We start from the raw sequence: 23,510 nt of genomic DNA, 5'->3' as shown, positions 1-23,510 counted from the left end.
ATAATGACAACGATAGAGAAATAATAGATGCGAGCAGCAATTTGCATGAACAAAGATCCTCCCCTGCAAGCTGTTAAATTTTCAATGACATCATCGTTTCAAGTGAAAAGCAGGCATGTATAAATTAAAGTATGACAATTATCGTTTTTGTTCCGCAAGGAATTTACATTTTATTTGTTTTTTATTTTTTTTTATTTAACTCCCTCGAAATTTGAAGTTGGGTTTACGAAGTCTGGAATGGTGTTTAAAAAATTGAGACGCTCAACTTTTGGACCAATTTACATAAGTTTGTGTCCATTGGTCTGGCGTCATTTAACTTGTCAGAGCTGATTGAATTTTGAACAAAATCGATGGAGCTATCTCTGTATTATTTGTAAAAAAAAAAAAAAAAATTGGAAAAACACAGGCAGTCAGCCAATTACTTCAAGTAAAAGTCACAGATTTTAGGGCATAGAAAACTTTTTGCAATCTGTTATGCTTTCATCGTATTACACATTACGTTAATTTATATTAACGAAGAGATAAGGGAAACAGTTTGAAAGTTAAATACGATTGTTTCGGGTACTCGGTAACACTTACTTGGAATGTACGTTGTACACTTGAATCCTGAAAAAAATCATTCGCCGTCGCGGTTGTCTGAAGTATTTTTCAAAGAATTTCAAACCATGTCGTTAGTGCGACAAGGACCTCTAGCAAACAAAGGTGTAAGTACTTAAGCGTAGGGATAGTCCGTTTGCACAGGTAGATTAGATGTGAGTGAATCATCCAAATCTGACAGTGCACACGGTACGTTTGTCGATCAATTTTATGGTGTCTGTATATAATAATTAGATGAATCGATTCACGTAATATGCGATAAGTAACCAGGTAATTGTAATTAATTACGCCGGCTTATACCCATTGCATGGATCTACGAATCATACTTTTAAAATTGCAACTTCGGTGTGGAATAATTAACAGGCCTTATCGACAAATAACCAACACGGCCTTATCGTGTGAGAAAAAATTGTTTAATTGATAAAAATCTGCCCTATTTATGAGAGCAGCTTTTCATGTTTTTAGGCATTTGGGGCATTTCGAATTTCATGTGTTTTCAACTCCCTGGTAAAGATTATTCGACCAATTTTGGTGAAATTCGTGTAGAGAACTTCTCAGCAACTCTGTGACAGTTTATAAATTGCGACCCTCTTAGTGAACCACAAAAATTAATTCTGAGCGACTTTCGCGATGTTTCGTAAATCAGCAGATGTACGGTCGCAATAATTATGTTCGCTTGATTACGTCGTTCGGATTTTTATTTTCTTCCATGTTTTTCTCTTTCCCCGACGACACGTTGAAAAGTTATGGTATAACGCAGAGACGAAGAAACCTTCGAGGGTAATAACCGTAGAAAATGAAGGTTGAGGTTTCAGAGAAGGCGCAGCGAGAAGCGTAGAGAGACGAGAGACTAGGAGATGATCGGAGCGGTTAGACCTTCACCAACTCGAAGGCGGGGACCCTGGACCTCGTAGACCTTGACCCAAATTCCTAAAATTCGAATCCCCGGCACGGAGTTCAGCAGGACGCATCGACGCAGCGGCAACGGATATAGGTGTATAGCTAATAATCTATTACACGCATACTTTTTCGAATTGGTGAGGTGAAACTAGGTGAGGCTCATTTGAATAGAGGTGATAAATCGTAAGGCAACATTTCCTGTTTCTGGAAGTGTTTAGAGAGCCGATAACGACCGGTGGTCTCTTCGTTAAGTCGAGACGTACAAGGCGTATTTCACCTCTGAACGATAAATCAGGACTCACAATAATTTTATTATATTCATTATACAATAGTTTATGACGGAAAATCGTCATTAAGGAAAGTACGGAGCTACCGATCCTCGTGTTTTACGTCCCGACTTGAACATACATAGTTGTTATACGTTTTCGAATAGCTCTACGTATAGGTACACGTATAATAAGGAAGTAACACCGAGGATGGCTCTGCAGTGAAAGGATTTATCCGTAGAAATTCCTTAGCCATCGCAATGAATATTCTCTACGGTGCAGTCTTACCAACCTAACCTAACCTTATACCTACCCCTAATCCTACAGAAGATGATAATACTTCCATATTTACCGAAATTTGTTCACGTATTGAAGCAACGAATACTTATTTGAACAGTAACTGTATACTGCGTCGTGTATGGTTGTTATCTGTCTTCAAACAAGTACGGATAGAGGTGTAATGCAGGAAACAATAGTGATGATAACTCAACGTGCATATATTTCCAGTAATACTTTTCCTTCACCGGCAGATTTATTAACCTAACCTGACCTATCCAGAATCCGTAAGTAGATGAAAATATTACCGTATTTACGGAAATGTATTCACGGCTTGAAGGAACGAACAGTTGATTAGACAGTAACTAAATCACGTGCACAATTCGATTTAATTTTGCATCTGTGAATATAATTTTCACACTTCCGCGGCGAAGCGAGCAATAAAAACAAAAAAGTTCGTCTTCGCTTCGAGTAAACTTTGATCACTGTTCGCCAAATATAAACGACCCTGCAGTTGAAATCTTTGAGGTAGAATTTTACTGCTGAATAATTGATGCAGTTACTGGAACTCGAGAGGAAATGCGAAACCAGGGCAAATAATTCGATCCGGGGCTGTGGTGCTTGTAGAGAAGAATACATTTTCAAACACGAACGTATTTTCACGTCTTCTTAAAGTTTATATGTGTAATAAAAAGAAACGTTCAAGTCAAAGGATCCGTCATCCTATGAATTCAGACGCGCTTGCTGATACTTTCAATTTTCAACCTAGCTCATTGCACTGCAGCATACATGTGTATCGGTAATCAGTCAACGCAGTTTGAGAAAGTAAAATCGGTTTCCCCACCACCCACGCAATACACGACTGCACAATTTCCGACTGGCTTTATATCGGCGGAATATTCGACGCGTCAGGAGGCGTGTAAAACACGATCGTGTTGGTCGGTATAAGTTGCGGAGTAATATGGAAAAATGAGGGGTCGACGGGCGAATCGATCTTCGTTAACGGGCGAGAAGAAGAAGTAGAAAAAAAAAAGGAGGAAAATGTTTCGAGACCCTAATATTTCGGCTTCCGATACGCACGGCCAGAGGTCAGTAGCCGCTTCCACCTTCCTCCACCCCCCGTATAATATCTCACGCCACATCTCCATCGTCGTCGCCCTCGACTCCAACTGCTGCTGCTGCTGCTGGTTGCCGTTAAAGAAGTTGGTTGGCCAAAAATCGATGCTTTTCATTAATTTCATCGCGAGATAGTCCTAGATTGAGTATTTATGTAATGATTGTATTCGTAAACTACGGAGGTCTCATCGAATATATAGAAATAGAGAATAAGGGAATTTCAAAGAAAAGATTAAATATAGCTTAGAAATTGGTGGAACATCTATTTATGGATTCGTCTGATGTTCAGACGACTACTTTCTACAAATTCATCCAAACAGATGTTTTTTTTTTCAGCGATAGATTTAATATTGCCATTTGTTGAGTATAATCGGCATGGGTGCATTGCTGTAAAATTAAATATTTAACTATGGCATCATGATGGAAAAATCGTTCAAGCGAATTTGTGGAAAATATTATTCTGAATAAACTGATTGTGAGCTACTGTACAGTAAAGTTGAAGAAAACCTTTAGATTTTTGAACATTTTGAAGTGATTCAACATAAAGCGTCGATATCTCGGCTGTCGTTTATAATTCCAGTATTTTCTACTTTTATACTTCCAAAGGATTGGAGTCACAAAGTATAATAGCCATATAATAGATAGGTTACGATATCGAATGTTGAAAGAAGCTGAAGTTCAATGGAGAAAATTTCCAAATGATGAAAATGTTTTTCTACATTTCTACATTCGTTTCAACGATTCCAAAGTTTGGTTTTTAACACTTTAACCTTTCCACATTTGGACTTTTCTATAATTGCACTTCAACCATCTACACCGTTGAATTCTTCAAATGAGACTTTTGCAGTTGTGAAAAATCCAATATCGCAACCCACCCATTCCACAGCTATTGTACTTTTTGCCCATCACCCTTATAAAATAGATCTTTATGTAACTTGCGACTACGCCAATTGAATAAATTCTAACCGCACAACTATCTGATTTTGGGTGGACCAGCCTCCTCGACATATTTCCGACCAAGGAAACGAACCGTTCTTAAGAAGTCTGAGCAGAATTCATTATCCAGAGGCCTGATAGGTACTCTCCTCGTTAGTTCTTACACGCCGATCGGGCAGCTCGCCCTCGAGTAGGTACAACATCAGGTCGCGGTAGCCGTGTGCCTACTTATTTGAATACTCGATACGTGTGAATCGATGTTGCGTGCGACGTCTCTGTCCATGTGCGCACGATGCCCGGAGTTTAATAACGCAACGTATAACCGAATTCGTATAAGACGAAATGTACAAGGGTATGTTAACGTAACGAGAATTTTAGGTTATAGAGTGTGGATATGCGGAAGGTCCGTGCGAGTAGGACTTCGGCGTAAGGACCTATCGGATCCTTAGGTCGTTGACGATTACGTAACTTGAGCCAGCGGCATTGGTCACGCCAAGTTGGATCCTTCTTTTACGTTGGGGGAGGCCGTTGACCTCGGCTATACCGGGTGAATCGTGATTAAGGAATTTTCAACCCGCGCCTGCAGCAGCAACAGGAGACCAAATTTCTTTTCTCTCTCGTCGCGAGGCCGACCGACGCCCACGCCGGTAATATATAATATACCTGTTCCGTCTTACCGTTGCTAATACAATTTCAGAACATGCGCAACTTTCGTTTCGTTTTTTTTTTTTTTTCTTCTTCTTTTTCGTTTCATTTTTATTCCAGTCTTAATTCTTTCAACGCTTCGAAAACGAGTCTCGCTTTAATCGTCTGTCAGATTTTGGTTCGATCTACAGATATCGATCGGCGGCTATGGATCGAATCTCCTTGCGCTAAACGGCCGCGTTTAAACGGCGCTCTTATTTTTATCCTATCATCACAGCTTTTGAAACAAATCGTTGTCTCGACTGCGTATCGCCTGATTAAAGGACTCGAAATCTGACGTGCAAACTGCAATTTTTTAGACAGCAACAAAATATTTCTTCATTTCTGTTACGTGACGTGGGTACTTCGCAAAGGCTAAAAAAAAATACTACTTTGTACCGCACATTGACCACGCCAAGGCACGAACGTCATATAGCATTATTCAAATTAGCAGTGAAGTATTATTCAGAATTGTTTTCCCATTTAAACCTCTAAATATAAGCGAAACGAGCTGTAGAAAATTTTTCTAACGAATCACTGTAATTATGCACAGTACGGCAATCAGCAATATAGGTTAGGTATTGAAAATACGCCTCAACGAGAATGAAACGGTACAATATTTGACCTGAGCCACGATGCAGAAATGATTGATGGACGAATATTGTAATTTATACACAAATGGCGGTCAACTCATGGAAACAATTGAACTGAAAATATTTGACGGAGCGAGAGGGAATCAAGATGTCCAACAACGATGCACACTTCGCGTTTCATTTCGGCCGTAAATTCGTTTTCAGTGTTCGTTGATTACCGAGCGTAGTTTCAGACCGAAGAGTATCGCGGCAAGAATATTTAATGCACGGTTTCGCATTCAGTGGGAAGTCTGGAAAGTGATAAAATGAGGAATGGTACGAGCAGAAAAAAATCGTAAACATGAGTACATATCTCCAAAAACTGATTCTCGTTGCGTCATCCAAAGACGAAAAGAGGGATCAATGATCAGTGAAGCAAGTCTTGCGCATATGTGTCTGACAAATCTCACGTAGACGTCGCGCCGCGTTCCAGACACGGCTATACGTAATACGTATATATACGCCCTCCACGCGAGTCGTTAACTCGACGATAACATCGACGTCGCCACGATCCTTCGGGGTTAACGAACCGCAAATCATACCTATGATTTGGCAAGTGCCATGCAAGCCGATCTGTAAATGTCGTTTGAAGTTAGGTTAGGCTAGGTTAGGTTGAGTTGTTTTAGGCTTATTCGATCACGGAGACTATTATACGAATGATACAGGCGAGGATTTTTACCGCGCGGCGTTAAAAGCTCGTGAATTAACGTGAGAGATTTCTGTACTCAGCTGTCCGCAAATACAATTCGAATATTTTTCTTCTTCTTTTAACATTCCACAAGTGTATGTGGTATTAATTATCATCGTTTATTTACCAAACGATCATTGCGAAATGAGTAAAATTCCATTTCTCATCAAGTTTTAGTTCTTTGACACTAATACTGACAAGTCTTTCAGATCTAATGTCTGTTTTTTTTTCTTTTGTTTTTGATTATTTAGAGCGAAAATAAAAATAAAAAGTATCAATTGTTTGACCAGCGATTATTATTGAAGAGAGTGAATTTCTCCTTATACTGAATAATGCATCGCGGTTTCGAACCGTTGAATCTAATAATCATTAGGCATATTTCGAAGTGTGCTGTGCATGGATAATAGTGCAGTTATTCGAGGTAGTTAATTGAATTTTAGATACTGTTACATGTTCGTTGTACAGCCTTTTTTAATGAACGCATAAATGTATTTTTATGTACTTTGTACTGTATAATAACCATCCGGGCAAAATCACGCAACGTTAGCAAATTCAGCAAATTAAATACGTACCCACCACATATTATAGCTACAGAATTTTTCTCCCAAGCACCAGAAGTGTAAAGTGGCCGGTAAAAATTATCGACATCAAGTTAAAGCTATGGTACGATTATAGATTCGTCGTATACACGTATCTGATTTAATTGGCAAAATTATCGCAAAACGGTTTCACGCTCATGAATCAGGATCATCGAGGAGCTATAAAAATTTTTACGTGAGAATTCGTAATCCACTTTATGTGTGAAATAAAACAGTGCCGAAATAAATTTTGATACAAACACGCACCGTGAAAAAAAGTAAAGGGCACGTCCGGTTCGTGAGATGATTCGAACAGTCGCGCATCTTCGATATGTTTACAACTTCGTATCACCTTTAAAAATGACAGAAAAAACCTGGATCGATATAATTTTAGGAGCATTTAGCACGCGTTATATTTTAAAGATTTGATCGACGCAAAGCCGTTCGGAAATCGCAACTGCTGTAGTGTTTTAAAGTATTTCATGAGGCATCTTCACCCAACAAGCGGTCATTCGCTAATTCTAAAATTTCATTCAAATCGATCAAGTCATTACACAGGAAGTCAGTCTGTAAAATTCTTTTCTCAAAACGAACACGGACATGATTTACGAATTATGAATACGCTTAGGTGGAGTAGATTCTTTTCTGGAGAGTCATAAATCCTACTGACAAAATCGTCTCACCAAAAAATAGTCACTTTCGTTTCCACCCGAGTATCACCAACAGCCAACGGTCGACGAATTAAAATCAGTTTGAAAAAAATAATGATATTTAAACTCGTTCCCCAAAATTGGAAAGCATTCTCCTACTTTTATCCAAGTGCACAAGGACATTCCAAAGGATGCGTTGAATCGCCGTACGAATCACGTCGAGCCAACTAAATCCGACGGCAGGCAAAAACAGTGCAACTTGCGTTGTTAACAATCATCGATGCACGAAGCCGATCGCAGTCCGGATGCAAAGAAAAGTTGTTTCTAGCCTGGTCTTCGTAACAGCTGTTAGACCGGGCCCGCAAGATAGGAAACGACACTGGTTATATATGCCTACGGGTTTCCTAGCCCGTGGGTTTGGCTCCAAGTCTAACGCATGTTCGGGGTCGTTGACCCCTTGGCCTTTGTTCGTTCGTGGTTGAACCAGGTCCCGTGTAGCCAGTGTTGTGAGTTCGACTCCCGAAACCGCCGCCCGTTCGGTTTGTCCGTCCATCCAACGGCGGGCAGGGCCAAGCCGAACCATGTTGACTTTCTTACCGAGCACCTCCCGTAACTTCGGACCATGCGATGGTGTGCGAGGACCGCCGATTGTTACAACATTCATACGCGCCTTTGCAATCGATTTCGCGCAAACAAGGTCTATGCCACCTGACACGCTCGCGTCGTCGGCGTAATCCCCAAGGGGTCATTCGCTTGGAAATCAAATCCTGATCCTGACCCGTTGCGGTTCATTTCGAGCGATGTTTAGTCACTTCCAATATTTATACACCTGATTTTGCAACAAGTCGTTGGAATTTAACTAAGGCACGTGGTGTGATGGAAGTCGATAGAATGTTATCGAAGTGAAACCGTTCGATGTTTACTGCAAAATTTGCAACGATTTTTATGATATCCGACACTTGCTACGCGATTTTTTCCATGCTTTTGTGTGATTTTCAGTGATGCGGAATGATTCTTAATTATTTCAGTTTTTTCATTGATTTCGATAATTCAAGTTCTTTCGATTAACAATTTCATTTCCAACCATTAAATTTATGGTTTTCCTGATGAGATGCCAACTTGGGAAGAATTATAGAATACGCGTGGCGAAAATTTTTTCTAGTTTTTTTCTTGTCGAGTCATCCTGGCCTTCATATGCTCTGAAAATTTTACGAACCTTGCACTGTACTTTCTCCTTATCTGCGAAATTTCCGCGTCGTGTTTTACCGTATTTCTCTGTTATAAGAGAACCCAATAAAAATCACTTACGAACCCGTTCACAGACATTCCGAGTTGCATCTGTCGGACAAAGTTAATTCATTCGTTTAATTTCGCTATATTGCACAACGTTATTCAAAAAATTAGCTTCTTTCAAGATGATTTTACAACAATATTTATGAGTTCTATAATACAAATCGAGTTTTAATATCTCAGCCGAATCGCAAATACGAGAAGAAATTTGTGGTCGTAGGTATGTCGAGCAAAAGAAAAAGAACCAATTTTCGACGGAGTCGAAATATTGCGTCAGAGCTGAGAATATCGGCGAATGCAGATTAACGGAGCGAAGTTGCCTGCCGGGAATGTAAAGCTTCTACTTCTTATTCGTTACTGACCTGAGTTAAATTTACATAGATATAACATATATGCGGCGGAACTGTAAATACGGATTATTTATACGGCCTGCACGGCTCGTCGACCCGCGATCACTTTTTAATCATATTATTATTATAATACAGTTGTTCTCGAGTCTGGGAGAAAAGTTGGGCCAGGTCGGGCGATTATTTTGCGCGTATTAAATCATTGCTGCTTACGCGCGGTTACGTCGATAATTTAGCGCACTTGCCTAAATATATCCGCATATATATATACATCTACGGAGTGATTATCTAACGGCCAAACGGTCGGTCATCTGCTACAATGTAATACGCATTTGGTATAATTCGAGAGCCGTTATTTGTCAGGGTGACCAACCGTCATAAATTCATATTACAGTTCGCCGCGATGTATGTAACCTCTAAAATTTTTACAGTTGTCGGTGTTGAACACAATTACCAGCGACGACTGTCAAAATTTTTGAGGTTACGTTCGCGATGGTTGGTCATCCTCGCGAACGATTGCCTTCGGATTTTAGCGCATGAAAATTACATTGTATCAGTCGACAGACCATTCGCCCGTTGGATATTCGCTCTGCCTATCTATATACGTACATGTGATGTAATAAACGTTATTGCATGTACATGCGTGCAGGTTGACAGATTCTTTGCGAAGATCTGACGTGTATTTAAGTTCCGTATATCATGTGAAAAAGTTGGAGAGTTATGCTAATCGACATTTTACGTCCCCATATACATATTTTTCACGAATCTTAGTCAAAAAAGACGTTCGATTATTCGATCAATATAAATGGAGGTACATGTAGTATCGGATCAGCCAATCTTTCATTAATTATTTTTTACCGCTATGTATAAGGTACCACAGTTTTTATGTCGCAATAAACTTCCTCAATTTTTATCGACGGACTTGATGAATCTTGAATTTTCAAGAATGATAAATCACGTTTATGAGCCGATTTTTCACGCACAGCGAACACAAGAAAATAAATTTCAAAACCTACCGAATAAGTACCGATAAATACATGAACCCGTCTGATTGATGAATTGAAAAATATTCGGACCTTTTACCTTATAACGAACGTTTATACACTAAAAATGATTTGATCGAAACAATTTCAGTTTTGTCGATTAAAATATTCACATCCACAGCCAACGAGTAATACCACATAAAATAGTCGAATCAAGGCAAAGGTTTCCTTATTTTTATATTAGAGAATTTTCCTTGCTTGCAGAAGGTGAGTAAAATTGATGCAATAATAAAGAGAAAGATTTGTCCGATGTAGCGCCTATCGACCTGCGGCAAAATCAATTTCTTAGCAGGTAAAATAAATGTCGTTTACGTTTCCGTCGTCGCTGTGCGTAAGCCGCAGTAACAGCTTTTATACAGAGGAATTTTAAAATCCAGCATGACAGTGCCGTTATATGCGTTATACGGTTATTTATTTATACACGCAAATAATACATTTAGCCGCTCACAACGTGTTTACAACATCTTCTTACATACTAATGTTGTTATTATATCCGATATTCCGCGGGGGAAAATTTTTTGCTGAATAAATTTAGAAAAAAAAAAAAACAATCAACATTATAAATTTATATTTTTGAAATCGTGCAATCAGTAGTTTTACATCGTTTTATTGTAGTGATGAAAAAATTACGACCACGATATTGTCTTCCAGAAGTTTCAAGTGTGGCGCGGAAAGCAGTATTTAAAATTCATGGTAAACCGACGAATTTCAGGAATCCCTAAAGTTGTAAACGCAACGATCGCGTCGTCTCGACCAATGCCAATATCATTCGTATCCATAATCGGTGTTACGTTCGGATCGCACGTTGCACAATTACCACTGACATCCCACGATCAGCTGCTTCGAGATTTACGCGAACTATCCGTTGAAAATGGATCGAATCGTCGGTCGACCGAAGCCCGATTATTATACGCATACACCTACCGTGCATACTTAATTGTGAAACCGGAATTTCCTCGCGATGCGGTAGATCGAGAATTCGGGATTGAGAATCGACGACGAAGGAGCGTCACACGAGGATGAAGGAGGAACGCCTCTTCTAACGGTAACGCGTATTTATACGCAGGTATTACACGCGTATACACGCCGTTGCGCGTGTGCACCGATCATATGTGCGGTAATGCCTGCCTCCACACACGTGCAGCGTGTAGGCAATCCGCGTTGAACCTACGACACACGTGCACGCGGTACGAGGGGGGTTTTACACGAGTGCCTACTACACGCCGTTTCCTTACTACACCGTGCACTACAGGCAATGCCATGCCAGTGTGTTACTGACCGCTTGTGACCTTAACTTGCCTCCGCGACCGCAAGGCTAAGAAGAGGTAGGTACTGTTACCACCGGTGTTAAATTCTTAACTTGGATAAAATCCTCACATTTTTGTCACGCTCGTTGCCATTGTGAAATGGACGCGGAACGAGGTTTCTTCGAGATGCGAAATCGATTATGTTGTACAGTTACCCGGTTTGTTGGGAAACTGCGCCAAGTTCGAGGGAAGCGAGTTAAGTTGCGGTCGCGGTTTCGCCCCCTCGACTTTTATGACAACCTTTGAATGGCTGACGATGCAGATTGCACACCTTGGCGTTACCAGGTTCATCTTTGCATTGAGCTTTGAAATTCGAATTATTTACTCTGATCGGTTAAACATGGACTCGCTTTACTCGAAACGACTTTTTTCAACATTTTTTACTCGATAGCCGGATAGCTGTAATTTCACACAAATTCCCTACTTTTGTGTCCGATTTAGAGTGATTTTTAAATTACAAATCAAAGTGGTTCGAGAAACGAAGTCGGATGCTTTCCATCGATTTCGCTACCGTCCTCTTTGATTGTATTTCTGGCAGATTAGTCCCTCTTTTCTATTGTAAGCTTCCCCTCAACTGACAAAGGCATTGACCCTAAAATTCACCATAATTAACCCGGCAGGTGTCGAGGTGCTTTGGGTAAGTACGGTGGACAAGGTAATTCGGAATGAATTTTATTACGGGTGGTCATAGTTGGCACAGAATTTTGCGAGGAAAAAGCAATTTTCATTGCGGGTACTTGGAGTACCGCATACAATGCCTTTTGTACGAATGACAACTGTTTCCATAACACCGCAGTGTACATTTAGGTACGGACTATTCGGTTGACACCTGTCGGGTCAAACGGCCCGACACTTTCCGCTTTATACAAAGAATTTCGCTTTGGTACACCGACGATGAGCAATAATTGTCCCGAACAAAATTATCACCGTCGTACTCACTGTTTTCTTTGCAATATTTTTATCTTACGGAAATTACTAAGAACCGTTACCCGAACCCCGATGTTCACAAATCGTACGCTCGACGAGTCTAGTTTACTTTTCCTAAAAACGAATTGATAAATTATTTATGCAGTCACTGACCTCTGATTGTGCTAGGCATGTTGTCTGAATCGCATATCCTGTTATCCGAAAATGTTTAAGGGTATCCTTCCCTCACTTGGCAACCTTTTACAAATATACAATATGCACACTTCACTGATAAGTTGTCGTCACCAATCGATACTGTAATTAGTATATAGCACGTTGGTAACGAACTCCACCGTTTCGAGTCAGTTACGTATAATATTAACAATAGCAAAAATATGTTTCCGACGCATTTTGATGGAGTGCTTTTGTTTTTTTTTTCCCCCTCGAGTTTAATCAATCTTATTACCGTCGTTAGAGTAATAATAATTATTGTTAACGTTACCACCGATATCTCGTTTTCAATACACTTCTCTCGTTTAGTTCAAGTATTTAAATTGAAAATTATTACTTCACCGGTCATCGATCAACGATATAGCAATCTATGAATTCGGATTAAATTCTTTGTCACAATTTTCAACAAACATCGATACATTGAAATAAATTGAATAACATCGCGCAGTATCACCGAATAAATGTTTCAATATACAACTGAATTCAACACGCGAACAAATTGAAACTGTATTTAATTCTTTTTATCCTTCTCTCGTCTCACAAGTTCCCTCAAAGATGTCCCGCGCTTCATCAGCCAGTCAGATTTACTGCGACAACACGTTCAGATTTTAAATATATTATTATTAAGGTTGTTGCCGGATCGCTTTATCAGACGGTGAACATAAGTTTACGCACCGGTATCAACGGTTGCGGATCGTAACACAAAACGACCGATTAACGAAGAGCACGCCGAGAGTCGGTAGGAAACAACTGCAATTCCGCGGATCAGCGTGTACGGATGATACCCGTTGAGTACAGTTCTCGGAATCACCGGCGTCTTCCGCGTGGCCGATTTCGTTGCCGGTTCGCCGCAGGTCGTCGAAGTGTGGGGTACACCACTCCCTCTTAACCAATCAAAGAAGGTATACGAGCGGTACGACTATGATATCTTCTTCTCACCGTAACATCTAACATTCCCGAATCTCGTCTCGTTTACCGTCTTCTTCTATATCAGTGTGTACGTGTACGTGTGTAAATTTTCTTTCGCACATGCGTGTTTTTGTGAAAATCCTTCCGATTGAAATTCTTTTCTTTATTGTTTTTTTTTTTTTTTTTCAAATATATTTATATCTTGTCCTTTTATTTTCCCCCCTTTTTCTCTGGTCGGATAAAAAGGAGTAAAATTTGAGGAGGAAAGAAAAAAAAGAAACGTTACAACGAGATAATAACAATAACAACGACGATTGTAATAATAATAATAATAATAATAATAATAATAATAACGACAACAACAAAAATAATATTAACAATAACAACAACGGTAATAATAATAATAATAATAATAATAATAATGATAACAATAATAGTATTAATAATAATAACAACGATAACGACGAAGGGGTTAAAGAGTAAAGAAGAAATAGGAAAATAAAAATTAAAAAAAAAAAAAAAAACGAGAAACAAGGACGGTTGCAGGGGAATCTTTCGAGACCGGGTGATGTTGTAATGTCGTTTTTTTTTTTTTTTTAATTTTTTTTTATTTTTTTGTTTTATGAGCGTGATACGAAAACGTGTATATTTATGTATGTATGTATGTTTTTAATATCCAAGGTTCGGTATAACAAAATAATTGAGTGAGTGGTTCGGAGGTGCGGTGGTGGTGGTCGCTGAGTGACTCTGAGAGTGCGGCTATCCAAGAGCCACAGGTGTCCGACGTCTCCCCTCCTCGGTGTTCCTTCCTCCTGTAACTCCCCCCCGCCCCCTTGTCCTCCCCCTACCCGGGGCACCAGCTTCTGCCGCCTGATGGTTACTTGGATTTTGAAACGCTGTGTACATGGTGTGGCATACCTTGTACATACACTCGCGATTCACCGTCCTTTGTTTATATGCACATACGTGCTCGCGCGTATGTATCATACGGAATATCCGTTATCCAGGATTCACCTGCAGCCGGAGAGTTTCAGGCACGAAGTGGCTTCACGAATCGAGAGTAAATTTATAAACGCTGTTACGTTGTACTTCAACGACGATCCGTTATCGAAAGATTCTTATGTGTTTAATCATTCTGGGTGTAAATTAATGAAAATCAGACTCTTTGTGTTATCATAGTAACTTTCAAAACACTGAATACCAGGATTTGGTTGAATCACTTCGTATAGCATCTCGGGTTAAGATTTCGTTTGCAAAATTTTCTGAGGCTCGGACATTTACGGTTACATGTGATTTTTGAATACATGTTAGCGCCGGTCGACTTACAAAATGTTGGTATATTCGAAGCAGATTCTAATAAGCACCAGGCTTCGATATTAGCTACTTTTGCGATCCAAGTTACGGTTTGTCAGATTTCATCGTTGAATTATTACTTTCGTCAATTCTTTCTTATCGGAGCCAATGAATTTCTTACGTACCTATCTTCTGATTTATGTGATTCTTGTTTCGATTATGATATTTTTTCTTTCCGAAGACACAATTTTACATTAGAAGGCAATAGATTGATCGATTTACGAATTTCTATAATATTTACTGTAATGATTTTGTTTTGAAAATGTAGTCTTGGGTATTTAGATGCGATCCTAACAATAACCGGAATATCACAATTTTCGACGAACATAAAGTACCTAATTGTTAGCGAAATCAATATTTCACTTATTTTTATTACTCCCGTACTCATTGTACTAACACGTTTCGATCAAAAACACTGAATTTCTTGTGCTAATTTAGTATACATGAGAATTTCTTGGGACTGAAATCTCTTTTATCATCCACTACTCATTGATATGGAACGATAAAAAAGTATTCCTATACTTTAATAAAGGTTAGCTCAGTAAGAATTATCTTCAAATATCACTTTTCGGTTACTTTTTAATAATGTAGAAGCAATTTAGGGGTGAAGAATATGTTGAGTCGTAAAAGTATAAAATTCAGATTCATGGATTCGCGATCTTTTTTGCTCCGAATGAAAAAAAAAAAAAAAAAACTCGCATCCATTCAAGTTGATATTCCAGCGAAATATTTGGAATAAGTCTCTAAGGAAAAAAAAAATTGCCCAACAACGATTCCTTCGCACTATATATTCAGAGGAAAAAATTTGCATATAATGTTTGCCGTATACGTATTGCCTAATACATGATTGCAGGGTTGAATGTACCTACGTAATCCGTACATTGATCTATGAATATTATTATACCGCTCCTCCAGCAAGTCGCATTATAACTGTTATATGGTTGGCTATTGAAAAGATTCGACGATGTTGGTCGTTCCGCCGTCGCACTAATCGCGCAGAAAATACGCGAATCCTTTCACGCACCATATAATCGATCTCATTGAATTTATGTCTAGTATTTTAGGCCTTTCGGGTAACGGTCTGTGAGCAATAGTTTTGATTACAGGTACTGGCTTACGGAATACCGAATCAAGACTCGACACACGCGTATGCTGAAAAAAAGGATTAAAAAAAAAACCTGCGTCTCCAGGTGTCGGGTATTAAAAGTGTTTGGTATACGGCTGTACAGGTTATGATATAACATCGAAAATCAGGGATCAGGAATCCAAATTTAAAGAAAATTCTGTTTAGTTGAAAATTGATTAAAAAGCATCAACCGCTTTGACTTACTTCAAATACTTCAAATTTTAATCAAACAAACTCAATTACTAGTTTAGCGCAAGTGATTATACATCACACTCGATATATCGATTAAGTTTCGACTTAAGCGAGTTTGGGAAATTTCACGAACCTATTGTTCCTGATTTATATGAAATAGCCCTAAATTGATGTAACTTGTTAGTATTGTTCGAATTTGGCTTATATCGCAGTCATCCAATCCGAATTTATCGGTTGTGTGTGGATAACCGTTTTGCCGGTTGGAACACGAAGGAAACCGGTAAACGGTTCGTTGGGCTAGAGCGAGAATGAACCAAAATATTAAAGCGAATGAGAAAAAAAAAATACATACAGGCACCCACACGCGCAAATACGGAAGCGAAATACTACAAGAAGTTGATTCTTACTGGACATGATAACGATATTGAAGTAGATATTAAAAACGCGCACGTCGCGTTGCTAGGCACATAATTAGCAGTTTCGTACAGCAAATAAAACTAGACGGGGTAAGATATGAAAATAATTGTGAGTAATTAGTTGATTGCGTTGCTAATTAACATCGTTAGATTGAAATTGCGATTCGCTGTGTTGCGCGAATAAAAACCGTTACTGAGACTATTCCACGGCCAACTTACGGAGCTTGAGTTTTGCAAACTTTGCCGAACAATCGGATGTAGAGCTGCGTTGAGCGAAATTGCGAATCCGGCTGGAAGGTTGCGGTTGGTCCGAAAACGTTTCGAACATTCTTCGAATTCTCAAGAGGATGAACCTCGAATTCCGATTGCAGTAATTTCTTCACTCATGTCAAGACTGTGACTATTCGATTGCAAAACTACGAACTCTTCTCTTATTTAACATGAGTTTTAACATACAGTCGACGGCGTCTCATGTCTCACCCGTAACGGATCTTGCAAAATTATTAAAGAGATGGAAATGTAATTAGTCAATAAAATTATGGGAACAATATTAAAAACCTGTCAAGATACGTTGAATTTATATTTATATACCCAGATGTAATCAATTCTAATTCACGGCAGAGCAAATGTTTGCTAATTGGGTAAAATAAGCTTTTGTAACATTCAAGTAATAAAACTTATTGTCATGCCTTGTGCACGAAAATGACACGTGAGGCTGAGACCGTTAAGCTCTCTGATTGGATGTATAAATATACCCTTAAAATTTTTAAATAATTGATAGAGTAGTTTTTTTTTTAATTCCCAAAAATCGCCTTTTTTTTAGGCTGTCACACTAGGTGTGCCCCTTAAGGCATTCGTCATCATGCAAGCTCGGATTGCCGTTCAAACATTGAATAATTTACAATAATTTATTCTAATCAACTCAAGCCCTTCTCACATTTTCACTGCAGTGCCTCATTCATCACTGTGAAAATCTTCTGCGATACCAGTAAAATATTTTCCTCAGAATCATAAGGCAATCTGATCACCTCCTCATCAACTACAAAGAGTAATCGATTACATTTCCTGGTTTTCAATTATAATTGTAATCGCTTTGCTCGTGCTCGCGCATGCGCAATCGGGCATTGAATCTGGTAAGGCTCACCACTTCCTCTTGCAACCAGTAATATAGGGTGTTTTTTTTTTTTTTTTTTTTCTTTTAAATGTTTTGGTTAGAGTGTTTCAGAAAGTCAAACCGGTCGAGTCACCTTTTAGAATTTTGCTACCAAGTTCCGGTTTCACGAGGCTTCGTTTGAGTCTAAAAACTAATTCTTCTAAGGGCGCGTAAGAAGGAAAAAGAAAATGTTGAAAAAACAACCACCCTACAGTGCACGCAACATCCCAGGCTTGGTAATTGCAAGGCGTGTATCAGACAACTCGATCATCTGTATTTGTATTCGCGTAATATGCGTAACGGTTCGGGTGTCGAAAATGCAATATGGTGGCACGCCCTTAACGCCTGCAGCGATCGTCCGTGATTGGAAATGCAGACTTTTTACACAACTCTGCAGTCTGCAGGCCGCGTGGCGCGAACGGCGATAACTCGATAAGCTATTTGCTTCCTGATTGGTATCCCTGCTCCGCACGCAGAGTGTCCATGACTTTGAACAATAGGAATATAATAATACCAGTGTATATCGAGGAAACGATCATTGGGTCTTTCACCTTCAGTTGACGATGACTCAAGGAAATTGGTTGGCCGAAAATCGACACTTTTTAACTAACAATATCGTTACGAGGTAGTCGTACATCAAGTATTCATCAAATTATTATATTCGTAGGCTGCGAAGATCTTTAAAAAAATGTAAAAATACAAAATACTAAAGTTACAAACAAAAGTTTGAATGTATCGTTATTTTATTTCAAATCGCGTCGAAATTGTTAAAAATCTAATATATTCGTTCCACTTTACACTGCGACAGCTCATTGTATTCAGGAGATTATTTTCTGCAAAGTTGCTGCAACAAATTTTCTTTTTTCGAGCAGTCAACTAGAATATGTTGTCACTATTTGTTGATCATAATCGACATGGGTGAAAAATAGTAAAATCAAATATTCAACGATGCGAAGGTATTAAAAAAAAATTGATTCGTTAAATTTGTTGAAAATAGTTTTCTGAATGAAATAAGCTCTTGTATCAAAGTGAAATCGTACGAATCTACTAGAAATGGATTTTTGACAACGATCAGTGTCTTATTCACACTTCCGGGATACTGCAGCCGTTTGTCCGAACGGATCACCGACGCGTTTCGATTAGTTTTATCTATAATTTGCAAAAATATGTCAGCAACAAGTAAGTTAAACAACGATCCACTCGTGAGATTTAATCACGCCACAAATAAAGTTTCAACATGCTAAATAAAAAACGTCACACTGTTTCAAATAAAAACTCCGTCAATTTATTTGAAATGCAGTGACGTTTTTTTATAAACTCTAATGTCCAATTTTCCATCGAAAAATCAAAGCTATTTTTTAGAATGCCAAGATCTAAAACACAAAAAATCCAGACGATTTCACTGAAACCCAATTCCCATAAGATTATTGCGGCGTTCTTTTTTCAAAAAGTCCTTTTCTTAAGGATGAAAGGTCAATGAAACGTTAGGAAAGAAAAAAAAAAAAATTATTTTAAGCTTGACAAAATGGCATTTGTGTCAGCGATGGTAAGAATGAGAAAAACAACATCTGACTGCATCTAATCAAAGTTGAACAATAGAACATAGTTCAACCTAGGATATTAACAATTTGAAAATAAGTTTTATAATCAGAAAGTTCGACATGACTGAACTGTGGTGTTTTTCATCCGATTTAAATGGTTTTGGGCTTATCTTTTTCGCCATAAAAAGCTATAAAGTTTGCCAGAAACTTTGCAAGATGGGTTTGTGCACGTACGGTGCAACAAATGGTTGTCAAGAATTGTAAAGGCGCTTTATAACTATACCGCGATATAAAATTTTCCCGATGTTTTTCTTGTGAGCGAGGAAAATAAGTCCAAAAACACTGATCGCGAGTTTAATCATTTCGAACGTTTTTACTAGAAAATCCTTTCTCGAATTATTGTTACCCGGGTCTTCTTTATTCGAAATTGTACAGACTCATTCCTGTTATACCGTAAGAATATTGTTTCATTCATTACTGAAGATACTTCGAACGGTACCTTCTGAATAACACGTCCAGATTCAAATTCCTCCGAACGTGTCTTCACTTCGTCATGTCCAAATTTCTACCGCCTTCTTTATTCTCTACACGTACTCAAAACACCCGAAAGCTCACATTCACGCCCTCTGTAAACCGCACGTATTTTTTACTTTCTCATTCTCTCATACCGAAATTCCAGCTGTTACTCATACGTGTGTCGTTCATGTGTTTTTTGTATCAGTATTGTCAACTCTTCCAGATCTCGGGATTTACTGATCCGTACGTATCAACCCAGGTGGTTGACTGTTTTAAATACTTTTCACATAGAATTTACGGTGAAATTTCCGCGGGGTCATTTTGACCCCGGTGTGTCACGTAAGAGTTAATTACTCACACTCGACGGTTCGCAAAATTGTATCTCGCGCGTACGAACATTTACACCTAGACCCATTCTACTACCCACTTACTCATCACACACACACAAACAAAGTAGCGTTCACGTGAGTCTTGTGTAACGTATCGCGGTATAAAAATGAGACATAGCACCTTTTACCCTGTACCGTATACCGTATACCGCGCTACGTGATTTCTTTCCGCTGAATCAAATTTTGAGGAAACGCGATCACCCGCGGCAATGCGATTGGAATCGACTACTTTACGTACTCTACGTGTACGGCTTGGGCACATTAGACGGGATCGTTGCAAACGTCCAGCGGATCGCGTGGGCGCGTGGGCCATATGAAATAATCATGAGTCGCGCATCATCGTTCATCGTGAGCACCATATCAAATAATCATCAGCTGGACCGGCGAGTAACGAGTCGAGCCGGCAAGGCTGTCCTTCAGGAGTCAAGAACCTCTTCGGCCACGCTTCGACGCCGAGTATATAGTTGAATGAACTATAGCTCATCGTACGCCGGGCTACAACGGTAAAACGAACCGGTGGTTGAGGGTCGATGTAACACTGCCAGCTAGCGGTATATCCCCCTCCATGCGGACCTTTTACCATCACCGACAGCGATGCCTTAACTTGGCTGCGTGCAATAAGCTTCGTGGCGTAACACACTTACTCACATATACGCGTTGCGTTACGTTACGTTATGTTACCTACGTCGATAGATGCGATATTGCGCATACGTCGATACGCCGGCAAGCCCATGGAGCGTGTAGAGCGATGCCTGTGTGACGACGATACTCGCGTGCAAGCTCGATTAATAATTTGCATACGCGTCGCAGACTCGCCGCTTAAATGCGTTACGTTTATGCGTAACCGTATTCGGATGTACGAACTAATCGACGCTGCGCGAGTGAAAATTGGCTTCGCTCGGTTCTTCTTTTTATTTTTTACCGTATTCACGTTATTGCACGGTGCGGTTGATCTGCCAGCGTGATGTGTGCGAAGACTATGACGTATCGTAAATGTCCTCATCACGTCAGAGCCGGCTTTTCGGCGCCATTTTATTAAAACATAACCCAAGTTTTTAATTCCGATCGAGGAAAATCGTAATCTTTGAGGTTTCAAATTACTCATGTCGCATAAATTAATTGAACGTAATCACTGGTATACCTGTTCCATTATCTGGTTGTATTAGTTTGATTTTTTACCATCAGATGACGTATCGCAAAACGATTCGCTATGTTTTATATTATTTGTACTAACAGATTGGTGTCCGTTGATTATTTGATAAAACTATCGTATTTTTAAGCTAACGATAGAGTAGTAGCACTCTACCGATAACTAGGTGTCAAGTTGCGATGATTGTAGTAAACAATATATGACAAAACGGCGAAATCCTCAGTTGAATCATTTCGTCGATTTAGTCGAAATGAATATTCTATAGAACTTGTTATTTTCGATACGGGGGTGAAAAACAAAAATTGAATTTTGTACACGTAGCCCATACATGCGGAATACATCGCAGAGAGAATTGTAATTATAAAAATTTCGTCAAATATCGTTGTGTTTGTGCGCTTATATTCGTATCGTATACTGTACGTACGTGTATATAAATTTATATACTGTACCGTACTACGCTGTTAAAACTTTGCGGTATATTTATGCGAAAAGAAGTTAAATCTACTTTCAAATTTATTCAGGAACGAATATGGTATTGTTGACGCTTCCATTCGGCGTACATTCTGCTCGTATAAATTGACCAATTGAACTCAATGATTTGATTAATTTCTCAATTTTTAAAAAAACTTTCCCGTGATTTTGTTCAGCATGATTCTTGGTACCCGAAAAATCATGAACATTAATTCTAACAAGGAAGAAAACTTTCGAATACGAAATATGAATACGAAAATCGAATCATCTGTTTAAAAAAATTTAATTAATTCGTAAATTGCATAGGTAATAGTTATTGGAAAATCCTACCGAGTTCTAAGAAAAAATTCAATCGAAGAAACCAAAGTTTGACAAATATTCATGATCACACTTTGCGTTTCAAAAAATTTCCCACGGCTTTTCCGAGCGGGAACTTTTTTTTATTTGCAAGGAAAATTCATCGAGGCAGTCTGTACGGCCATCGGAAAAGCCATCTGTTGCTATTCCAAGTCGCGTCGGCATTAGAGAGTCGATTTGTTCGGCACGACGCGACCTGTCGGTAGGATTACCTAGCGCCAACAAATATGTAGCAGAGAAATTTTGCGTTACCTGCATCGCTCTGCGGCTCGAACAACAGTTGCCAGGCCAGAAATGGGATGATGACAGAGACCCGAGTTGCGAGAGATAACCGCATGGCTGTGTCGCTGAAATAGAAAAAATTTTCATGAGAAATTTGGATTTTTTCAAGGCTGGAAAGATCGAGCAATTTGCAAGTCTGCTCATCGGCAGCAAACTACTAATTTGAGGAGGTTTTGACACACCTTTGACAAAGATGACAGTAGATATTTAAGGAAGGTTTTGGGTAATTTTGTTCACTCGACACTGACGTCAGTTCCCCGACTCCGACATCAGCCTCGATTCCTGCCTTACCCACAATCATTTTAACTTGATTGTCAAAACACAAAGAAGAGAATGAAAGCCAATGTTTCATTTTGAAGAATCGGAAAAAATGACAACATAAAATAATTGCAGCAATTAAACGTAGGCCTCTCGTATTTGCGCAAAAATGTTTGGGATGAAAAGTAAATTTCACATGCGATCCGCATTAACGAATCCATTGAAAAAAGCTGATACGAAATTCAAAAACTAATATTATATATTTTTCGCAGGAATTTTCATCTGCAGGGAAATGAATAATTGAATTGTATTCAGTGGAGGAAGCCTTCTTATTCCTAATACTACTCATCTAAGAAAGTCGATATCTCAAAAAATAATAATAAATCGATATTGCCATTCATAGGATATATAGTGTATACTCCCTATCAAAATATGCTAAAATTTCAGAAAAATCGAAACTGTGCTTTTTCAGGAAAACGACTGTTTATTGATTTTCAAATCACTATAATTTTTGCAAATTTGTTAATTTTTTGGATTTTGATATCTGATCTGACGGAGTGTGAGATTTTACGTATTCCAAAACAAGAATTTTGAGAAAAACTCCAATATTGTCAGATTGGCAGTTATTTTTCGGAAATTATACTTCAGTTACGAGGAATTATGGAAAATGACCTCCGCCGGCCTGCATGATTTCAGATGGATTCAACCTCCTATTAGCGAGTCTGTTATTGGAAAGAAAAAAACGATAAATGAATTATTTAATAAATAAATGTATAAATTAATAAATTGTCTATCGGTAAGAGTATTCTTATCGGAGAGCAAGTATCAGATAAGCGTATGACCGAATTGTGGGTAAGGCAGGAATCGAGGCTGATGTTGGAATCGGGGAGCTGACATCAGGGCTAAGTGAACAAAATTACCCAGACCCCCCTTATACATCTACCGATGAT

At 38.9% G+C, this 23,510-nt stretch overlaps 2 protein-coding genes across 4 annotated transcripts in view; both read right to left on the bottom strand.

The window, feature by feature from the left end:
* Positions 1-13,588, bottom strand: part of Hr3 (Hormone receptor 3) — a 171,419-nt gene extending 157,831 nt beyond the window's left edge. The window contains exon 1 of the mRNA XM_046622479.2: positions 12,391-13,588. Within this exon, the coding sequence (XP_046478435.1) occupies positions 12,391-12,409 (19 nt within the window). The 5' untranslated portion in view covers positions 12,410-13,588. The remainder of the gene's footprint in view (positions 1-12,390) is intronic.
* The window catches only part of SMC5 (structural maintenance of chromosomes 5), a 150,433-nt gene that overhangs the window by 96,672 nt on the left and 30,251 nt on the right, over positions 1-23,510 (bottom strand). The window contains exons 13-14 of one of the 3 annotated variants that reach the window (XM_046622470.2): positions 22,273-22,367; positions 14,216-14,491 (exon numbers count right to left, since the gene is read on the bottom strand). In XM_046622470.2, coding sequence (XP_046478426.1) covers positions 14,461-14,491; positions 22,273-22,367 — 126 coding nt within the window. In that variant the 3' untranslated portion in view covers positions 14,216-14,460. Of the gene's footprint in view, positions 1-14,215; positions 14,492-22,272; positions 22,368-23,510 lie in introns of those variants that run through there. The other 2 variants (XM_046622471.2, XR_011176942.1) reach the window with 2 other exon arrangements.

This window comes from Neodiprion pinetum, chromosome 4, assembly GCF_021155775.2.
Source record: "Neodiprion pinetum isolate iyNeoPine1 chromosome 4, iyNeoPine1.2, whole genome shotgun sequence".
NCBI classification, from domain to species: domain Eukaryota; kingdom Metazoa; phylum Arthropoda; class Insecta; order Hymenoptera; family Diprionidae; genus Neodiprion; species Neodiprion pinetum.
This window is presented reverse-complemented; position numbering and strand designations above follow the sequence as displayed.